Raw genomic sequence first — 22,663 nt, 5'->3', positions numbered from 1 at the left:
GTTGGTCAAGATCCAATGACTGTTTGCAGAATATGGAATCGGTGGGTTCAGGAGAGTAATACGGAACGCCGTGCTGGATCCCAACGGCCTCGTATCACTAGCAGTCGAGATGACAGGCATCTTATCCGCATGGCTGTAACGGATCGTGCAGCCACGTCTCGATCCCTGAGTCAACAGATAGGGACGTTTGCAAGACAACAAGCATCTGCACGAACAGTTCGAAGACATTTAAAGCAGCATGGACTATCAGCTCGGAGACGATGGCTGCGGTTACCCTTGACGCTGTATCACAGACAGGAGCGCCTGCGATGGTGTACTCAACGACGAACCTGGGTGCACGAATGGCAAAACGTCATTTCTTCGGATAAATCCAGGTTCTGTTTACAGCATCACGATGGTTGCATCCGTGTTTAGAGACATCGCGGTGAACGCACATTGGAAGCGTGTATTCGTCATCGCCATACTGGCGTATCACCCGGCGTGATGGTATGGGGTGCCCTTGGTTACACGTCTCGGCCACCTCTTGTTCGCATCGACGGCGCTTTTAACAGTGTACGTTACCTTTCAGATCTGCTACGACCCGTGGCTCTACCCTTCATTCGATCCCTGCGAAACCCTAATGCACGACTGCATGTTGCAGGTCCTGTACGGGCCTTTCTGGATACAGAAAATGTTCGACTGCTGCCCTGGCCAGCACATTCTCCAGATCTCTCACCAATTGAAAACGTCTGGTCAATGGTGGCCGAGCAAGTGGCTCGTCACAATACGCCAGTCACTACTCTTGATGTACTGTGGTATCGTGTTGAAGCTGCTTGGGCAGCTGTACCTGTACACGCCATCCAAGCTCTGTTTGACTCAATGCCCAGGCGTATCAAGGCCGTTATTACGGCCAGATGTGATTGTTGTGGGTACTGATTTCTCAGGATCTGTGCACCCAAATTGCGTGAAAATGTAATCACATGTCAGTTCTAGCATAATATAGCTGTCGAATGAATACCCATTTATCATCTGCATTTCTTCTTGGTGTAGAAATTTTAATGGCCAGTAGTGTATATTGCTCGCGACTGCTTATATATTGCGAAAAGTCCATTAAGCTGAAATTAGAGAAATTCGAACTCTCACTGCGGTTTACCACCAATCGTTGTTCCTGTGGATTATGCTGACTAGAACCGAGAAAAGCGGAAGTAACAATGGTGCACAAAGTACCCTCCGCCAAACACCATAATGTGACTGGTATATTGTAAGTAATCTGTCTATGGGTTTAACCCTTCAGCACACTGTCAGGCCAGTCCACAAATCACAGTATCGCTTTGACATTGTTTGGAAGTGAGGTGCACAGACGTAAGTTACCATTTGTGAAGAGCGTCTTCAATAGACAACTACAGCGTGACCCCTCAGCATCATACAAATCGCACGTCAACCACTTTAATCAAGAAAAGGTCGGTCGTTTGTCGCCTTTCCCTGAATGTGAATGTTCTTCATATCTCTCTCAATTCCGCTGTTGAGCAGGACGCGCCAGGTCATTAGGGGGAATTGAAGTTTCTGTATAGGTTTGCACGGGTAAGAGAAATGCATCCGCAAGTCTCCTCTCCGATCGTCGTTGATTCCGTACAACAGCCCGGCACGTACTAAGTTCTATAAGTACCCGCAAGAAAGGGGAGTGGTGGGCAGACAGCAAAAACGGGTATTGTCACGAGGAATAGCTGAGGATATTCCGAGAAGCTGACTTTAACCAATGGGCGGTTAAAATAAGCCAGGTGTACACTATACAACAGCGCAACCGGTGGAGAGAGAATTCATTCGGTTTACGGCAGGTCTGTCAACACGCTTCAACCTGTCCTGATTTATCGTCTGCTGCTACGAATCAAAATTTGGACATATTTCATTGCTAATAATATCAAATTTTACCTCATTTCGCTCTGCATCTAAAAGTGGTACAAAATATTTTTGTTCCTTATTTAGGTTTCAACCTTTAGCTGAGAAGAAAGTTCATATGCATTTATTTAACATGGGACTAATGGATCTCTTAAGTTTCGTAAAATAAGAATGTAGAGGCCTCTCACGGCTTCACTTTAATACAACATTTTGTGGTTTGCTGTTTATTGTTGTTTTTGTTTTCAGTTCGAAGACCGATTACGTCTCTCCCCCCCCCCTCCCCCCCTCCCTCCCCCTCTCCCCCCGCACACCGCACACACGTACTGCACTCCTTGATGCCACAGGATGTGTCGTATCACTCGATTCCTTCTTTTAGTCCAGTTGTCATTTTCTTCCTCCCAGTTCAATACAGACGCTCCTTATTAGTTACTCGATTTATCCATCCAGTTTTCAGCATTAAGCTGTAGCACGATATTTCAATAGGTTCAGTTCCCTTCCTGTCTGCACTGTCCACAGCTCGTAGTGTAGCGGGTAGCGTTGCTGCCTCTGCGTCCCGGGTTCGATTCCCGGCCGGGTTGGGGATTGTCTCTGCCCGGGGCTGGGTGTTCGTGTTGTCCTCATCATATCATCATCATCATTCATGACAGTGGCTAAATTGGACTGTGTAAAAATTGGACTGTGTAAAAATTGGACTGTGTAAAAATTGGACTGTGTAAAAATTGGACTGTGTAAAAATTGGACTGTGTAAAAATTGGACTGTGTAAAAATTGGACTGTGTAAAAATTGGACTGTGTAAAAATTGGACTGTGTAAAAATTGGACTGTGTAAAAATTGGACTGTGTAAAAATTGGACTGTGTAAAAATTGGACTGTGTAAAAATTGGACTGTGTAAAAATTGGACTGTGTAAAAATTGGACTGTGTAAAAATTGGACTGTGTAAAAATTGGGACTTGTGCGGGCGCTGGTGACCGCGCAGTCGAGCGCCCCACAAACCAAACATCACCTCCTGTCTGCACTCCTTTCGTCGTCGTTTCACTTCTGTACAAAACTACACGTCGGACAGGTACCTTCAGACAAGACTTCATGACACTTAAATTTACTAGCTGTATATGCTAATTGCCGTCTTCAGCAACTGCAGTAAAGGTCTTAGGACCAGACGCCTTTCGCTTTATTTTAAGGCATCTTCAGTGGTCACTGTAACAATATGGTTTTTTCTCTTACAACTTTGTTTGCTATGATCACGACTTAAATTGATATTCGTTGTTAACAAACTCTTTTTTTTTTCAGAAATGGTTTTTCTGCTATAATCAGCCTGCATTTTATATACTCTATTATTATTATTTTCTCTATATTTATTTTTCTGATCAAATAGTAAAACTCGTCTACTGTATTTACTGTCTCATTTCCTAATATAATTTCCTCGTCATCGCCTGATTTAATTAGACTACTGCCCATTGCTCTTGTTTTATTTTTGATGATGTTCATGTTATAACCTCTTTTCAGGACACTGTCCATTCCGTTCAACTGCTCCTCCAAGTCTTTTGTCATCTCTGACAAAATCACAATATTATTGGCAAACACCTAAGTTTTTGAAACTTTGATGTGATATCAAGTAGAGATAAATTTGAGACAACTGAGTTACGAACGTTATTCGAATATTTTTTCTTGCTGTTTTTACTTGTTCCCATGGAACTTTACTCTCTTTCCAAATTTCCCTTTGGTTTCTTTACTGCTTGCCAAATGTACAGATTGAATAACATCGGATGTAGGCTGCAACCCTGTCTGAAACCTGTGCTTCTTTTTCATGTTCTTCAGCTCTTATAACTTACAGATACATTACAGAAATTATAGCATTATATCCTAGCTACAGAAACAGATTTAGTGAAAGTTAGGTCGTACATCTCAGCAACACCGGGAACTCAAATGAAGTTGTGGTACAATGCGTCACACAGGTATTTTGTTAAATGTTAGTAACATAGTTCGTGTGTCACCTGTACGTCAACTCACCATGACAGTAAATCATGCCAACCTACTACACGTCTCATTATAGCAAACATTGCTTCATGCAATCGTATTCATTGATCCCAAGTAACACGAAAATCGTATAATAACGTTGACGACCTCTGTAGATATAGCAGCGAATATCTGTCTGTATCCACACAAGCTTCTCTCCGTAAAATAACTACGTGTTATTGCAAACATCTAAATATGTGCAGCCCTCCACTTATCGGACCATCTCTACACTGCGGTTTCGTACGGCGACTGCCACAGAATTAAAAGACCTTACAACAGCCACTGGAGCTGCAACATCCAACAGTAGTAGGAAACAACTTGCAAGAAATGAGTTTCTGGCCCACGCATTCTGCACTTCGCTTAAGAAAATAGCACTAGATATCTCTCCTTTTCTCGAAGGTCTGTTTCGGTCAAAGACGAGTCAAAATTCCTTTTCACGAAAGATAATGTGCGTATAAATGGCTATGAGCACTATGGGACTTAACATCGGAGGTCATCAGTCCCCTGGATTTAGAACTACTTAAACTTAACCAACCTAAGGACGTCACACACATCCATGCCCGAGGCAGGATTCGAACCTGCGACCGTAGCAGTCGCGCGGTTCTGGACCGAAGAGCACCGCTCGGCCACCGCGGCCGGCGTGGGCGTATACGTATATGTATGAGACTGTGCTGGAAAGTAATGCCTCCGAATTTTTTATGTCAACCTTTTAACGCTTTTTAAATCGAATAAACGTTATTAACAGTCTACATTTTTATTCTTCACGCCCACATATTTACTTCTCAGCATAGTCACGCCGGCCGCTGTGGTCGAGCTGTTCTAAGCGCTTCAGTAAGGAACCGCGCTGCTATTACGGTCGCACCCCCAGATTTTCACCTTTACCGCTCTGTATCGAACAGATTTCAACGAACTTCCTTTCCCGATAAAAATACTCTCTAAACATTTCTCTCAAAACCATCTGATTTCTACAGTCCAGAAATCTAAAAGTTACCTCAGCGGTGGCGAACCGTTGTAAGTAGTGAAGGTAAATATATTACTGATGAATAAAAGTCTCTCTTATATGTATCTGACGAACCTGTGCACCAAACCAATACATTCTGAATACAACGAAAGAATATACAGCTGGGTTCCCTTTCAGTAATCGCATTTAGATAGTGTTTGCTGATAAGATCAAGTTGTGCCTTTTCTAACGTCTACATGCGTGTGTCGGAAATAGACAATGGCAGGGTAGTTGACTTATCGTCCCGTGATATTGCTGTTCCCGTTGTTCGGGATCCTATGACTGTCACGTGAATGTGGAATTTGTGTGTTCAGCAGAGCCATACTAAACTCACCGACTCCACGATTCTAGCGCCCGAGAGTACGGACGTTGCTCGCTCGGCCGTCCAGGATAACAGAGCCACGTCACATACCTTGAAACAAAAGATGGCCTTGTTTACAATAATACAAGTATCCACACGGTTAACACGCACTGTAAACACGGCGATCTCTGTTGCAGCTTCCCGTGACGCGAGAGTCGCGTCTGTAGCGGTGTGTTAACGATAAAATGGTTCAAATGGCTCCGAGCACTACGGGACTTAACTTCTGAAGTCATCAGTCCCCTAGAACTTAAAACTACTTAAACCTAACTAACCTAAGAACATCACACACATCCGTGCCCGAGGCAGGATTCGAACCCGCGACCGTAGCAGTCGCGCGGTTCCGGACTGAAGCGCCTAGAACCACTCGGCCACAGCGGCCGGCTAACAGGTGTTAGTAACTCTGACCGCTTGCAAAACTATAAGATTTGTATACAATGCGTGTCACAATTACTACCGAAAGTGAAAAGGGTGAAAGTGTACGCGGAGAAGAGGGTGGGGTGGGAGGGGGCATCGAATGATGAGCCATTTGTATGTTCCCGAACCAGCCGTGCTGCCAGTACTATTTGGACTGCGGTGCGACATGATGGGTGTGGGCAGTCCACGGTGCTAACAGCCTTCAAATCAGGCACGCCAGTAGTCAAACACATCACTTGACCTTCGATGTAGCTTTTCGTTTCCGTCCTTGATGATAATGACACTGGGCGAGGTGGCGCCATGGCTAAGACTCTGAGCCATATTCGGGAGCTGTGGGGCTCGAAATCTCGTCTCGCTAACATGAGATACGTGTTCCTGTAAACAGCATTATGTGAACAACATAACTTTACCTTTAACAGTGCCACTGTCGTGATATACCTGTCCTTGTTTAGTGACATTTAGTACTCCGCCTCTATTGGCCGTGATGTCGACGAGACGTTGAACTGCAACATATGTTTATAAGTATGTTACATTAACGTGCCCTGTAATTAATACTACAGTGATACCCCTTACCAGAGTCTCAAATGCTGCAAGTCCACCATACCATTATGCCGACTGCCGAATATATCTGTTCTACTACAGCGACATGGTTTACCGTTGCTTTTTGATGACGTCCACAACCTCTTTGGCTTTGGTGATTTTCCTGATTCTATAGCTATTCTCTCTTCCCAGTCTAAGATTTTCACTTACCCCTATCGCTACTTTGATGTGTTTGTGAGTGTTCTGGAGGTCTCATCATGCCAGTAATGCTTTAAGATTGGGAGGAGTTAAATATAATAAATAATATACACAGTCGAACATTAGAAACTAAGTCTTTCAACAGTGTTAATAGCAAAATATCCTGAAACTGTTACATATTGTTTGTGTCTACGTGGGTTAAATTTAACGTAGTAGAATTAGCAGGGAAGTTGCTACTGAAAATGCTGTAGGCAAAAAGTTAAGTTTTTATCTTCGTCTTGCAAATATTTTCCAATGTTCTGCCTGTAAGTGCTCCTTCACACTGGGATCGATCCATTCGTTATAATTACGTTATGCAAGATCTAAACCTTAAAACTCAAGGTATCCAGAATCAATATTTCACTCAGCAGCGGAGTGAGTACTATTTTGAACCTTCTCGTCAGATTAAACCTCTTTGTTGGACAGGGACTCGAATCCGGCACATTGATTTCCGTGGACAGTACTCTTACTGCCTGAGAAATCTAGCACCACTCATGGCCTCATAGCTTTCCGACGACCAGTACCTCGAAGTGTCTTTCGATCAGTGTCATTGGTTTCAGCCATTGCATAAAAAATGAATATCTCTATTTTGAATACCATGTTGGTGGTTTCACCTCTTCACAAGTGATACTATAATACATGCAACAATGAACCATGACATAATTTGTGTCACAGCACCCAGAAGGTAACCCAGATGAAGAAAGGAAGCCGACACATGAACTTACCAGAATCAGAGAAACACAACCTAGAAGAAACAATGATAATCACAATTTCTTAAACGCTATTTTTAATAAGTATCAGAAACTGAATACGGCTATCCCGTTGAAGAATATATAGGAAAAGATTGTGTAGCTTTGGTTTGTAAATTTATGGCACTGCCTGCCAAAAGAAAGATGTATTTGTGATATGTTTCACAGAACCAGACTTATCACAAAGACAATAGTACAAGGTCAATTGACACAATGGCAGTTACAAAAGGGGTATGCTACATAGAACTCTACGAAAATGAAGCTGAAGTAAAAACAAGAGAAAGCAGCTAAACAGAAACTACTGACATGCACAATATGTAATCAGAGGATCTAGCAGAGAGCAAGCATACAGGTCTCAGAAAGAATACACTTAGAACAAAATACAGAAGGATAACACAAACAAGAAGACCGCTTGTGCCTTCGCTATTTCCGGTCATAGCACCCTTATGCCCTTCACCGTTGTCCACACTCTGCTCTTTCGATTCCTTCACTCCTTTTTCCAGTTGAACTCCTCTTCGCCCTCGACTCTGGCCCCTACTGACCTCTCCTTTTCCCCCAGTCCCTTCATTGCTCTCCACTCTATTATTCCCCCAGTATCTCCTCTGTTCTCCTTTCTCCTCCGTCACTCCTTCCCCTTCACTGCTCCTCCCTCCTGCTTCACCACTTTCGCATTTACTTTTCTGACCTTTTCCTTCACCACTCTCCCCTTCCCTTTCACAGCTTCCCCCTTCTTGCCTACAAATTGACCATGTATAACGTCAACAATTCACTCTCTCTCTACTATCCATCCACCCATTTGCCTTGTTGCCCCCTTCACTTCTCGCCTCTGCCTCTCACTTATTCCCTGTTCCTTGTTCCCCCTCTCTCCCCTATTCCATTCGCCATGTCCCCTTCACCTCTCTCTACTCTATCCATGTCTTCCCTCTTCCCTGTTCCTTTCGCCATATTCCTCTCCCTTCACCTTGTCCTCCCCTCTCCCACTTCCCTCTGCCCTTTACCTTGTCCTCCGCTCTCCCCTCTGACCTTTATCTTGGTCTCCCCTCTCCGCTGTCACCTTTACCTTATCCTCCCCTCTCCTCCCTCCCCTTTATCTTGTCCTCTCCTCTCCCTTCCCCTCTGCCCTTTACCTTGTCCTCCCTTCTGCCCTCTGCCCCTTACCTTGTCCTCCCTTCTGCCTTCTGCCCTCTGCCCTCTGCCCTTTACCTTGCCCTCCCCTATCCCCTCTGCCCTTTACCTTGTCCTCCCCTCTCCCCCCTTCTGCCTCTGCCCTTTACCTTGTCCTCCCCTCTCCCCCTTCTGCCTCTGCCCTTTACCTTGCCCTCCCCTCTCCCCCCTTCTGGCCTCTGCCCTTTACCTTGCCCTCCCCTCTCCCCCCTTCTGACCTCTGCCCTTTACCTTGTCCTCCCTTCTGGCCTCTGTCCTTTACCTTGTCCTCCTTTGTCCCCTTTGCCCTTTACTTTGTCCTCCCTTCTGGCCTCTCCCCTTTACCTTGTCCTCCCCTCTCCCCTTTACCTTGTCCTCCCCTCTCCCCTTTACCTTGTCCTCCCCTAACATCCTTAACTCTGATGCAGAAAAATACAACGAAATATATTTTATTTGCTAACAGTACGCGAAATTTTCATTCTTCTAGACAGTTACTAACAACGGGAGATAAACATTTTTCTGCCCTGCTATAGTATCCTAACCACCTTGTTACAGTGTCTGAAATCGTTAGGAAGCCGTCATTTGAGCTGATGCCCAACAGTTGGAAATATCTGTTGTTACTGAACGTGACATACATTAACTTTCAGATTGGCAACGAAGTGCACCAAGCTCGGGCGTCACAAGTTAATGATGCTTAGAAAGTGAGATGAATTGTTAACAGCTGGTTTTGGGGAACGAAGTATGTTATTCAAGTGGAAGTTTACCATTCTTTTAAATTGCCCTGGCGGCGACATGAGACTGTTAGGCATCGGCACACTTGTGGAGAAGGCGGAGACGCGTCCTCGTCGACAAACTGCCGTCGCTCCTCAAGGCAGCCCGGCGGCCGACGTGCCGCGAGGGGAAATCTGGTGACAGCTGGGCGGGCATCCAGCGGCTCACGGCCGTGTTTACAGCTGGCGAAGCGGCGCGTGAGCCTTTTCGCTGATGGCAGCCGTTGGGGGCGTGCGAGGCTGCGACAGCGACTGCTGCTGCCGCCCGTCTTGTGAAACGCGAGCCGCTCATAACTGGGCATTGTCTGGCAGCCGACGCCGTGCCCCGCATGCGTCGGACGTCCGATCAGCCGCGGCTTCCCTGACCCACATGCGGCGGCACTTCACAGTACTGTGTGTGCCCTGCGTCGCATCACCCGAACCGGTGTCGTCATCTCTGTTCTGTTTCCGCTGCTGTAATAGGATGAGTATTTTCTTTAATTTACTGGCTTTCAGGACGTTCCCAGACAACCATCTCAACAGTGGGATGTCCGTCATGACGAACGAACATAAAGACAACACAACACCCAATCCCCGAGCGGAGAAATCTTCGACCCGGCAGGGAATCCTACCAAGGCCCCTTCGGTGAGCAATTCACCAAGTTGACCGCGCAGCTACCGAAGGGGGCTACGAGGAGTATTCGTATTGTTTAAACTATCACCACGAAAATAAAATGCTGCGACCATGAAACTGGTTGATGGTGTTAGTCCTTGTCTACATATTCACCCTTCCATGCCACACATTTTTACCAACGCCAGAGAATGGCAGGGACCTCGCTTTTAGAAGTCTGCATTGTAGCTGATCACCTAACTCGAAAATCGTGCCCTTGTCGGTATGGAAATGTCTAGCATGCACCGTCTTCTTCATACGAGGAAAGATGAGCTAGTCACATTGTGCCTTGTCAAGAGAATACGAGGTGTGAAGTAAAATTTGAGAGCCCAAAAAAGTGACATGTCTCACTTTCTCTCGTGCAGAATGAAGTGGGCCACTGCCGTGGAACAAAAGTTCATCCTTCAACAGCTTCCTGTAACTTCATCAGGAGATTTAGGTAATACGCTCCTAACAAGATTTGCGCTTACGAACATAATCTTTTTAGCACCTCACATTGGTAGTCACAAAAAATAGCCACTCAGCATAAAACCCCCCGATAGTCATTGAGTATATTCAGATTCTTCGGCGGTAGTGAATCCACATGTATCCCATTGCTTGCGTTGTTATTTCATTTCAAGGTTATACCGATATACCTAGCAGTCGTCCACAATGATTAGATACCTAAAGAAGTAATGTTTTGGCTTGCCACAGCTATAAGATTCCCAAATTATTTACTGAACGCGAATTTCGTGACATCAGCTGCAATGGCTATGGATGTATTACCCAGCTGTGGCACTAAAATGTTTAAAATGTTTAGCGGACCGGGACTCGATCTCGGTTTTCCGCTAATCGCGAGCAGTTACCTTAACCATTTTCTCATTTTCTATTTTTTTTCCTGAGGTAAAGAAGTTTCGGATAAATTGGGATGCGAACCAGCATCCGATTTGTTTTTTATTTTTTAAGCGGTCGCTTTACTATTTTTTTTTTTTATTTTCATTTTTTTAAATCCGAGTCTTGCTTCCTTCCCAGTCTCGAAAGCGTGCACGCTGCCGGTTTTTTAAATTTAGTTTTATTGCACTTAAGTTTTACAGAACGGATTTCAGCATTACAGAATGCTATACCTCAGTTAAGTATGCTAATAACGAAACAAATTCATATATATGGTCATAATAATCATAGTTCTTACTACCCACCAGGATAGCCGAGAGCGCTAACGCGCTGATTCCTGGACTCGGGTAGGCGCGCTGACCTCGGATCGAATCCGCCCGGCGTATTAGCGATGAGGGCCGATGTGCCGGCCAGCCTGGATGTGGTTTTCAGGCGGTTTTCCACATCCCGCTAGGTGAATACACCTCAGTTACACGGCTCGCAGACATCTGAACACTTTCGCACTATTCCATGGATTACACTCGACGCAGACAGTTTGCGTACACTAATTCCGTCCCGGGGGGTACAGGGTGGCGGCAGGAAGGGCATCCGGCCACCCCTTAAACATTAACATGCCACATCCGATTAACGATGGCTGACCCTGCGTAACTGCGGGACAAGGCTCAAACAATAGAATAATCATAGTTCTTACTCTAAAATTGAAGTTTACCCATTAACTAGAAATTATAGGATACAAGTAACTAAGGAAACAGTTTTGTTTGGGTCTCTTTTACTTGTACAGTTTAAAAAGAATAACAGAAAACTCCTTTAATTAACATAGGACGCAGTGACAAAAATAATTCAATGATGCTTGTACGGAAACGTACCGGCAACCACTCGTTTTGAAGAAACCGTTTGGAGACTTGCTTCCTAAAGCGATCGCCGAGCGTTTGATGGTGATGACAAAATAACTTCACCTGTCTAACCCACCCACTTGGGAGGTTCCAACTGCAGGGCGGGTTGGAGAAAATGCTCTCTAGATAGTTAGCGAAAGTGAACTGGTATTGAATGTCTCTTCTCATTATGTGATGCCGTGTTAGCAAATACGTCCAAAAATTCGGTCACGTTCTTGGGCCCATTTCTGGAAAGATAAAGAACGGCCATACAGTTTATCCAGGTGACGGGACCCATCTTTGATGAGGAAAAATAAACCTCGTCCGGACGCAGGAATATAATGGGGGCGATCGTGTGCGTTGCCGCCCGGAGATAAGGACCAGTACCTGCTGGAGAAGGAACCATACGCCCGCCGCCGAAGACGGTGTTCATCCGTGTCGTCCACGTTACACCCTAGGCAGAGGGGTTTGTCTCACATCGGGTATTTGCCGGTAACGGCGATGTACCAGGTGGCGCTCGTTTCCGTGGTGTGGTATGGTTGATGAGCTGGGAGCCACACCACCGCCAACCTATGCATGTGGGTGACGTTCTTCGACAGCATTCCTGAGCTGAGTCCGCATTAAGAGATGATAAATATCTCGCGTAGTAGGAGCCGTAGTACGAGAAGAGTCTGCGTGGACATGTATTCCAGAAGAAAAAGTTTGATACGTGATAGCGCTGGTGTAATGTGGGCCAGGGCGATCGTCGGTTGCAATGATGTAGGTGCGAGTTCGTCGACCAAAAGTCCAGCGGGACTGTTGAGGTTGTGATCCCATAACTTCAACATCGTACTTACGTGAAGAATTGTTGCGCGCGTATGAGAAATGACCAGGGCGAGACCCCCCTCTTCGCTTGCGAAGTGCGAAGCTGCCATATTTGATCTTGAATATGTGACCAATACTGAAAAAATAACAGAGGGCCGCTTGGATACGACGCCGCATCACTAAAGAGAAAGGTAAAATTTATGCGATGTGTATTATGCGCAGTGCCGTATAAATGTTAATAAACATTTTTAACATGTCCATTGCTCGTAATAACTGGCTTCGAACGCACGTCCTGATGTTCTGAAGAAGACGCAGGGAGTTGATTGCCGTCGTACGACGGATGTCTCGAGTGAAAAAGATTCCTAGACGCATAGCGTCTCCATCGTCCTGAGCGGAGCCATATTTTCATTAGGGAGTCCTCATCGCGCAGGATTTGGCGAAGTTCGTATATCTGCCCGCACCGCTTCCGTATTGTTCGATCCACCGTGTTGCCTCTTGAACCACCTCGTTGATACGTACGATGAAGACGTCATATCCATAGGCGCGACATTTGAATGTGCGTTCTCCCTAGGTGAGCTCTGATAAACGTCAATGCAGGTCGCAGAGAAGCGTACATAATCGTTGAAAGAGAGCAACCCTGACCTTGCGATCGATATTGATGTTGTCATCCTTACACTGACCATCACCCTCGACGAAGCATCACGAAGTAGGCGCATTAAGAGGACGAAGGCAGATGGGAAAGCCATTCGTTCCATCACCTTCGCAAGGAAGATGTGGTTCGCGCGATCGAATTCCTGATCGAAATATACCGAAATCTACCGAAATCATGGCTACCTGCGGTCTGTAGACTGTTACAATGGCGATGACGTCTCTATAATCACATAGTGTTGATTGTGTGTTAGTATCTACAGCCAAGGATGTCTGTGCAGGCGAAAGGACCACCACTTCGGCTGTCCCAGCATGCTTTCCCGCCAGAGTCAAATCTCCATATGTCACAGTCCACGTCCTTATATCGTAGTCTTACGTACGTCTTCCTTTAAGGTCGCGACATTACTTGATTCCCGCTTATCCAGAATGACGCATCACACGCAATCGGGACCCTTTTTATCATTGTATGCCCCGCCTCAGGCTACGAAACTTACATTTGATTTGTATACTTCTTTACTGTATGTTCTAAAATTTATCTGACACGTGCCTGAAGAAGTTAGTCCTTCAACAACATTGCGGCTGACACCTTTTCCTGTCCATTTCCAACTAACTTGGTGCCCCATCTCTGATCAGTAAATGTTGACAGAATATGACTCTAACTTCACCTCCTCCTCCGCCACCGCAATACGAAATTTATCTGAAAGCAACAAACTGTTTACATAAGTGTGTTCTTCGTCTCGTTGCCTTAAATACCTAATTTTCAAAATGATTCAAATGGCTCTGAGCACTATGGGACTTAACATCTATGGTCATCAGTCCCCTAGAACTTAGAACTACTTAAACCTAACTAACCTAAGGACAGCACAGAACACCCTGCTATCACGAAGCAGAGAAAACCCTGACCCCGCCGGGAATCGAACCCGGGCGTGGGAAGCGAGAACGCTACCGCACGACCACGAGATGCGGGCACCTAATTTTCAAATATACTAGTAGTAGCGCCTGGTAGACAGACTTCACGCAACACGATTTCAAGCATGCTGCAGTGTTTACGAATCGGCGACTGTGTTTACTGACGACAGGGCAACTTGTTATGAAAATACAGCTCTGTTTATAGCTTGAATCGGTACCAGACGTTTCCTTGACCCTCGGCCGCAGCAAGTGCCTCGCTAGACTAGCATAAAAATCCGTATAAAAAGGAGCTATGAATTTAACAGAATGGCAACATTGTGTCGCAGGCAAAGTAAGCGATTTTGTTTATTTTCTTACAAAAAAGTGTCAAAATTACATTTCTATTCAACTGTTATTACCGGTTTCGGACAAATAAGAACATGTTCAGATTTAAAATTAGAATTAAGAGAATAAAAATTAATTATTTCCTTTGACCTAAGCTATTTATAATAATATATACCCACAAATGTACAAGTTTACCTAAAATGTAGGACTGTTACTAACTGTGGTGTTAGCTGCTTATTACCTAGGCTAAAATAACAGTAAAAAAATTAGAATACAACAATTTAAAAATACACAGGACTCAAAGATAATTACGTCTCAGGCTTCTACATTTTATGTAACTTTGTTTTGTTTTTTATTGTGTGACAAATATAATGGAGAAACTTTTTAAAAATATTAGACTATCCTAATAATGAAACTATAGCAGAATGGTAGCTCCATATCATAATTTTTTAAGTTGCTAAATTCTAATATATTTTATTGATATTGTAACCTTGGTAATAAATGTACCAGCAACACAACAGCACACATCAGTAGGTACATAATTTGCTGCTAGTACTTCGTCGTAACAATAACGCCAAGTTTGGCATATATAATCGATGAGCTTTTTGTCTTCTCAGTTATAACGACGGCACACGCGTTGTTTGTGGTAACAATCGTCATGTATTTCACGTAACCTGGTATATTTATTTCTCTTTATTCTAGTTTCAATCTGAAGAAGGCTTAATTTGGCCGAAACGGGTAATTACAGTTTTAAAAAACGCTATCTACGCTGTTGGGTTCGTAAAATGGTTTAATTTAAAATAAAGTTGACATAATACGATTTACGTATGTAGTATGGTGAATCCATTACAGTAGTTTACAACCAAAGTGAATGAACTGTGGCAACCACGTCGGCTACATAATGAGAAAGACACACAAACAAACACATAATAATTAAAAATATTACATAAAATTAGCATTATTATTTTTATATGTTATTTGTACTCACCCCCTAATAGAGTTCGTGACAGTTGAGCGGAGTTGTGCGTAAGTGGAGTGTGTTGACATTGCTACGGAGCCCAAGACACTTCAGGAAGTCTTCTGATTTAACATTCGTTGGCTTCGCCAACTGACAAACAGCGTAACGCATTGCAATCTAACATAGACCTCGTCTGAGGATGGGCAAACCAGCCTGAAACCATTGAATGTGTATTAAAACTAACTTCTAGTAATACGTATCGCAGACTACAACACCCAATCTTAGCGCGCTTGTATTCTACCTGGAAAGCGCTGCCTATCCTAGCAAGAGCTCCAGGCTGCATGTAAAGGTATTACTGTTCGCCTATGTAATCGGAACATCCGCGTAACTTTGTACTGAAATGGTTTTTGTATTTTTTCTTTGTTTTCTTCTGCTGCCAGATGAATCCTAGTGATGGTTGTCGTACAATCCTCCGAAAACGTGTAGAGTGAACGGTTGCATTCTGAACTGAAACGCCGGCCGGAGTGGCCGAGCGGTTCTAGGCGCTACAGTCTGGAACCGCGCCACTGCTACGGTCGCAGGTTTCAATCCTGTGTGTGATGTCCTTAGGTTGGTTAGGTTTAAGTATTTCTGAGTTATAAGGGACTAATGACTTCAGAAGTTAAGTCCCATAGTGCTCAGAGCCATTTGAATTTGAACTGAAGCGGCAAGGCGACTGACTCGTGGTGTGCTCATGTCCGCAGGCGGCCTACATGATCGTCGACGAGATGCACGAGGAGCACCCCGAGCTGCTCAAGGACCAGTATTGGGAGGAGGTGGTGCCCACGGAGCTGCCCTACACGCTCGCCTCTGGACACTTCCGCCGCTCGGAGCCCAAGGGCTCGGCCGAGACGTTCGTCGTCAAGGAAGCCGACTCCATGTACGCCAACGTGCCGCGCTCCAAAGTGCCCGTCGAAGACTACGCGGATTACGTGAGTAGCTGCCGCCGGAACTGCACCGCTTCCAGGACCGTACACACACTTTCCTTTCCCACGATTTCCTTGTGTCGACATGCTTGCAGATTGACACAGACCAAAGTATGATATTTCCTTTCATCGTACATTACGCTCGGATAGCTCAGCTCTTGCCCATCATTCGTGAAAGTCAGCGGTACTGCAGCAGATCCCGCTAACGTGAACACGTTTTATGAACACAGACGAGGCTTTTCTCACATGGGATTCTGTTTGTTTGATGATTGGTTGACTGATTGACGGATTGCTATCCTTCCATCATAATAAGATCCTGGTAACGAAATATGAATTTGACTTATTCCGATAAGTATGCTATATTTCTTTTTCAGCATTTATAAATGCTTAAGTACATCATCGAAATATTCCATAGCCTACTATGGCTGCGTGAGCTGTGATAGCCTATGGAAGGATAATAGACCATACAAGATCACTTAAGAACTCAACACTTTAGCAGAACGATATTCGAGAGGACCTCAAAAACGCGATCATAGGACCAGCTGAAATTTTAGAACAGACGCCTTCAGACACAAATTGCACAGATGAGAAATTACATCAGAGCAACAGTACAGATCAAACTGGTCAAAATAACGTGAATATCCTCATCACCTAATAGAGGTAGTAAAAAGTCTTTACAAACATCCACACATTGTAATAAACAGAGAAATGAAGATATTAGAACAGAATTTAATATTTTTAAAATGAATGAAAAAATTCAAAAGTATCATCAAGATTGGTGACAACATGTTACGAGAAAGTCAGGTCATACACCTCGAAATAGATAGGGTAAGCGAACGACGCGTGGGGAGGGGGGGGGGAGATAACGTCCTTAGATATAAATCTGGAAAGATATCGCAGATTAAGGACGAAATCACGTACGTAATTCTGTGACACTATTAAAATGTTTGGGGTTGTTATAGGAGTAGATAAATTTGAGCTGTCAGTTTGCACTGAAAAAGTGTTGCAAATGCTCTTTGATCTCAAGGCAGTGTTTGAGAGCGAGCGAGCTACGTGTTCGAGACAGTGTTCCCATAAATTCAGACAATGTGATTGAGGTGCTCTTCAAAAGGGACTGTGCTTTATACGTCTTATCTCTTAGGATAAACATGTGGAGGACAAGATAAGAGATAAGAACGCGCCTGGGGGTGCTCATAATACACGTCAGCTCGCGCCCTTCATGAATGGGACAGGAAACTAAGACACTAGTCAATGCTTGTGCCAAATACGATCCATCACACACTGCTTGTAGAATGTGCACTTCTGCAGATTCGAGTCAGGCTTGTAAAGTTAAAGCATGACAAGTACTCTATTTCCAGTTCAGTATTTCGAAGAACAACCGTAGATAAGATGTGCAATGCTGAAAATTTTCATCCGAATTGCTCTCCGGCGCAAAGTGCAGTCATGGCTAATGTCGTCGACGTTACCATACGATCATATGACCCGTTAACATTGACGTTAGTCATGTCAGTGAAGTGGGTGTGTCACGCTGGCACAGTAAAGTGGGTAAACGTGGAGACATAACAAAATGGTAAATGGAGCTATTGTGTTTAGATGTGCCTTTGATCACACGACGAATGAAGTTGCCTGGTTTTTAGTACATGAAAGTGCACTGTCCAACGTGTCTGCAAGCCGGCCTGGTGGCCGTGCGGTTCTAGGCGCTGCAGTCCGGAACCGCGGGACTGCTACGGTCGCAGGTTCGAATCCTGCCTCGGGCATGGATGTGTGTGATGTCCTTAGGTTAGTTAGGTTTAAGTAGTTCTAAGTTCTAGGGGACTGATGACCACAGCAGTAAAGTCCCATAGTGCTCAGAGCCATTCGCACCATATGAACGTGTCTGCAAGAACGGTGTACCGCCCTTCAGCTATGTAACATGGCGTAAGAAGAGTGGTCGTAAGAAGGTTCTGTCAGGGAGTGAAGAGAAGCATCACACCTTATCGGTGATTATGGGCTTCAAACACGGCATGAATTGTTGTTTTCAGTGAACATAGGTCCTTCTTAGACAAGTCTCTAGGTGCACGATGGGAAGGGAACTGCTTACAATGGACATTTGGAGTCTAATACCTCGCAATACCCCCTTGCGCACAAGGCACATAAAACTGCACGTCTTCACCAACTCAAAAGCTGGACAGCGGGTGAGTACAAGCGTTAGCGTCGTCAATCGAGTGAAATTTTTTTCCTTTAAAAATAACGCAAGGTGTCGAGTGCACCAACGCCCAAGGAGGCGTTTATTGTGTATCGTGTGGAGGATGTAGATCGGGCTGGAGACAGTCCTGTGATGTTTTCGTGGTGGTGTCATGACTTGGGTCCGTTTGTTCAGATAACGTAAATATGAACCAACATGTTTATTGCCACATTCTCGGTGACCAAGAGTCGCCCGTTCTTCTGCATCTTTAGCTTGAGTATTCTGTGGACAATCCAATCTAAATAACCCGATCGTAATCCCATATAATATGTCTGGGAACAGCGGGCGAAACGTAGAAATCAAAATCCCCGAAATATGGTGGATTTACGTAAGGGGCGGCTAAGATTTCAACACGCGGGCTGTGTCCTGGCACGAGTGACGAATACCATAGCACTCACCTTCGCTGCACAATCAGCCCAACCCCATCTTCACGCAACGCTGACCGGGCGGGAGGAGGGGGAAACTGTGAACGCACTCGATTTTCGCGCTCACGTAATCGCGACTTACTTTTTCATAATCGTAAAAACGTCTTTCACAAACAAATGTTGGTCGAAATATTGTAGCACTTTCACAACCTCGTGATTAAGACGTGGAAACTGTACCTGAGGCAGTGCTAATGTCCTGGAAAATTTTGACGTTACAGCGACTTGTCTTTAAAATGGGAATTACCTTGCAGATCAATCAGTTACAGCACACATGCAGAAGGGCTCTTTCAACTGAAACCGCAAATAGCCTCGAAAACAGGTCGGAAAAAAGTGTAGGATTGGCAGAGTCTTCAAAATGTTTAAGGAAACGATCCTTGTAATTCTTTCAAGGTCACAATGAATTCTTCGAACATCGCGTTTTCTTTGACGGCAGTGAGCTTAGTGAACTGGACAGTGTTTGTCAGAATATATTCCTTCCACAACGCGATTTTCCTTTTAAATCCATCCCCACTAAGTCAAATGGTTCGAATGGCTCTGAGCACTATGGGACTTAACATCTATGGTCATCAGTCCCCTAGAACTTAGAACTACTTAAACATAACTAACCTAAGGACAACACCCAGCCATCACGAGGCAGAGAAAATCCCTGACCCCGCCGGGAATCGAACCCGGGAATCCGGGCGCGGGAAGCGAGAACGCTACCGCACGACCACGAGATGCGGGCCCCACTAAGTCAGAAGATGGTTCTCGCCTTGCAATGTCGCACTGCGAGCAGTGTGCACTCAAGTCTACTTTAAAGTTACCGTCCGAAATCAATTCCAAATGTTCTAGCTTTAGTTCATGCAGTCCGTTTTCGTTCATAAATTCAACAAGAGCAAGTTTAGAGTCGAAAATCGTTCCACGCATGGCTCTTTGCTTAACCAACGTACTTTGAAGTAACAGGTATATACACCAATAAGCCAGAACATTATGACCATTGCCCACCGTGATGTTGGATGCACATGACGCGGTAACAAAAGTATGTAAGCGGAACAAACACGAACGGCGGATCTCCCTAGCAAAGATAAGGGCTGCAAATGAGGCTATCTTTTGAGATAAACGACTTTGACAAAGGGCGGATTATTATTGCGCAGAGCCTGTGAACAAGTATCTCGAAGACGGCAAAGCTGGTGTTCAAGTGCTACTATCGTGAGCGTATACAGAAAGAGGTTGGACAGTGAAACTACTTCTAGGCGCTAAAAGGTTGGGCGTCCACTAATCTTCACAGAACGTGAGATTCGGGGCCTTGTCTGCTCTATAAAGTAGGATGGGTGGTGATCTGTGGCATCTCTGCTGAAAGAGCTCAATGATGGTGCACGCACAAGTGTTCCGGAGCACGCCGTTCATCCTACGTTGTTGAATATTGAACTCTGCAGCAGACTACACCTAAGGGTTCACATGTTGACCCAACGACATCGTCAGTTAAGATTGCAATGGGCACGGGACCATCGGCATTCGAAAGTCGATCAGTGGGAACGTGTCGGCTCTTCGCGTGAATCACATTTTTGCTACATTACGTCGATGGTCGTCTTCACAAACGCCGTCATCGAGGTGAACGGCTGCTCAACAGGAGCAGCTCGCCACGGATGCAGGCTGGTGGAAGCGGTATTACGCTATGTGAGACATTCGTGGGACCTGTGGTAGTAATCGAAGACACCATATCAGCTGTAGATCACCTGCATCCCTTCATACTTGATGTCTTCCCCCAATGCGATGTCACCTTTCAGCAATAGAATTGTCCGTGTCTCTGAACCATATCTGTGTTACAGTGGTTTGAAGAGCATTACAGTGAACTCACGTTGATGTCTCGGCGACTAAATTCACCTGATATAAATGGAACCCATCTGGGTCGCTATCGGGCGCCATCACCGTTTACGCAAATCAGCGGCCCTTTGTTTACGCGAATTATATGACCTGTGCTTAGAAATCTAATGCCACATACCTCCACAAACCTACCAACAAACTGTCTGACATCCGATACGCATAATAAATTATGTATTTCATTGCAGAGACAGAAAAATAAGCTATTAACCACGTGGTCATAATGTTTTGGTTCATCAGTGTAAAGAATCCATGCTCTTCGTTCAGTTCCATCGGAAACTGTTCCAACTGACAGTGGAATAATGCACGCGACTTCAGAAATTTTACAGTTTGTAGTACCAATTTCTTCACGTCCTGCATGACTGCAAATTATTCTTGATCTACAGAACAATGATTCCCATCTGTCGATTGTTGTAGTTCTTCGTTCTTTCACAGTCAACTAAATCTTTAAATTCTTTCTGTGTAGTGTTGTGATATTGTTTCTTAGTAAATCTGCGGTGCTCGTCCCTTATGCGACTCCCGAGAATTTGCTGAGAATTCTCATCCTTCTCTCGTGCCAATCCTACTCATTTTTAAAGGCTTGTGACGATAGATCGCTAGACTGTCCCTTTCTGTGCCACTATCCACTGTACCTGTGAACCTCCTTCATACCACGAGCGAACAGCGGAGAGTAAACAGCGCAGTCCCCACGACGAAATGAAAAGGGTTGTGCCGACCGAAAAACGCCGCACCGCTGTACTCCATGGAATGTCGAGCTGGATCGAGTACTTCAGGGAAGAAACGAGCCAAGGCGATACAGGCGGAGTGTTGGCCCACCCGTTGCCAGCACACTCGGCCCACCACGGCCGGACTTGCTTTATGGAATGTCATCATGTGAGCGGCTTACGTTGGGTACGGCATGCCAAAGAGAAGTTTTAGAGTCACTTCCTCGCGTAACTGAGGCCATTACCAAGTCTAACAAGGAGACGGCACGACCGTGGGGTCCGGGATTTGTCCGAAATTTTGTGTGGTGAAAGAGGACCCCTAACACCTCACGTGGTTAAAATATTAGGGCGCACTACTCGGAAAATCCCGGGAAAAATCGGTCCAAAGTTTTTTAGGTGCCTTATGAGTATAAAATGATAGTCCATTGCCGAGCCGCCGTCTGGCCTGGATGTTTAGGGTTTGGACTCTTTTGCCAGAGGTCTCGGGTTCTACTCCTCCACTGGCACTTTTTTTTTCGGCTGTGCAGGACAAAATCGCCTACCCCACGCTCGTGCCGTCTCCTTGTAAGACGCGGTGTTGGAAGGTTTTTAGCACGAAGTCTCCAGGTGGTGGTGTGTAATGTTTTGTCCGGCGTGCCTGTGGCTGGCTCTGACAGTGCGGCTGCCGCGTCGCGTGTCCACAGGAGAGCGTGGACACGCCGCTGGTGGAGCGGCGCGGCAACTGGTTCCGGCGGCAGCTGCAGCGCATGGGCTCGGGCCGGTCGTCGGGCACGACGTACGCGACGGCGCCGTTCGGGCGCACGCGCCACAACTCGGTCTACTCCAGCCCCGAGTGCGGCGGCATCGGCGTCGGCGTCGTCAACGGCGGGGGCGGCCAGCCGGCCAACGGCGCGCACCACCCGCACAAGATGTCGCTCTACGACCGCCTCGTCGGCCGCAAGTCGGGCCGCCGCGTCAGCAGGTCAGGTGAGTCTGCCAGCGCCGCTCCGCAGTCCTGCGTCTGCTCCTGCACACGTTCTGTGCGCTGCGGGCCACTGTGCGGTGCGCGGCCGCTGGTGCTTCGTACCAGTCTTATCCAGTTTCTCCTATGCAGCGAGGGAAGAATAACTGTCGCCTTTTCGCTACTGGCAATTTGAACTTTCTATCCTGTTCACTGGAGGTTAAAGGCTCAAGTTCGGAAGGAAATAGATCGCATGTTGAAATGGGGTTTGATCGAACCCTCTACAAGCTCATACTGCTCCCCACTGTTAGTCGTGCCAAAAGCAAATGGGACTGTTAGACTGGTACTCGACGCCAGAGAAATAAAATCATAATTCCAGTAAGAACACATCCGGAAAACATAGACGAACT

General features: G+C 45.6%; 1 protein-coding gene across 1 annotated transcript in view; it reads left to right on the top strand.

The window, feature by feature from the left end:
- LOC126365942 (bestrophin-4) overlaps positions 1–22,663 on the top strand; it is a 524,562-nt gene that overhangs the window by 466,301 nt on the left and 35,598 nt on the right. Inside the window, exons 8-9 of the mRNA XM_050008717.1 lie at positions 15,879–16,106; positions 21,997–22,279. Of these exons, the coding sequence (XP_049864674.1) occupies positions 15,879–16,106; positions 21,997–22,279 (511 nt within the window). The remainder of the gene's footprint in view (positions 1–15,878; positions 16,107–21,996; positions 22,280–22,663) is intronic.

This window comes from Schistocerca gregaria, chromosome 4 (genome assembly GCF_023897955.1).
Source record: "Schistocerca gregaria isolate iqSchGreg1 chromosome 4, iqSchGreg1.2, whole genome shotgun sequence".
NCBI lineage: Eukaryota > Metazoa > Arthropoda > Insecta > Orthoptera > Acrididae > Schistocerca > Schistocerca gregaria.
The sequence above is the reverse complement of the archived record's forward strand: the minus strand, read 5'-3'. Positions and strand labels throughout refer to the sequence as shown.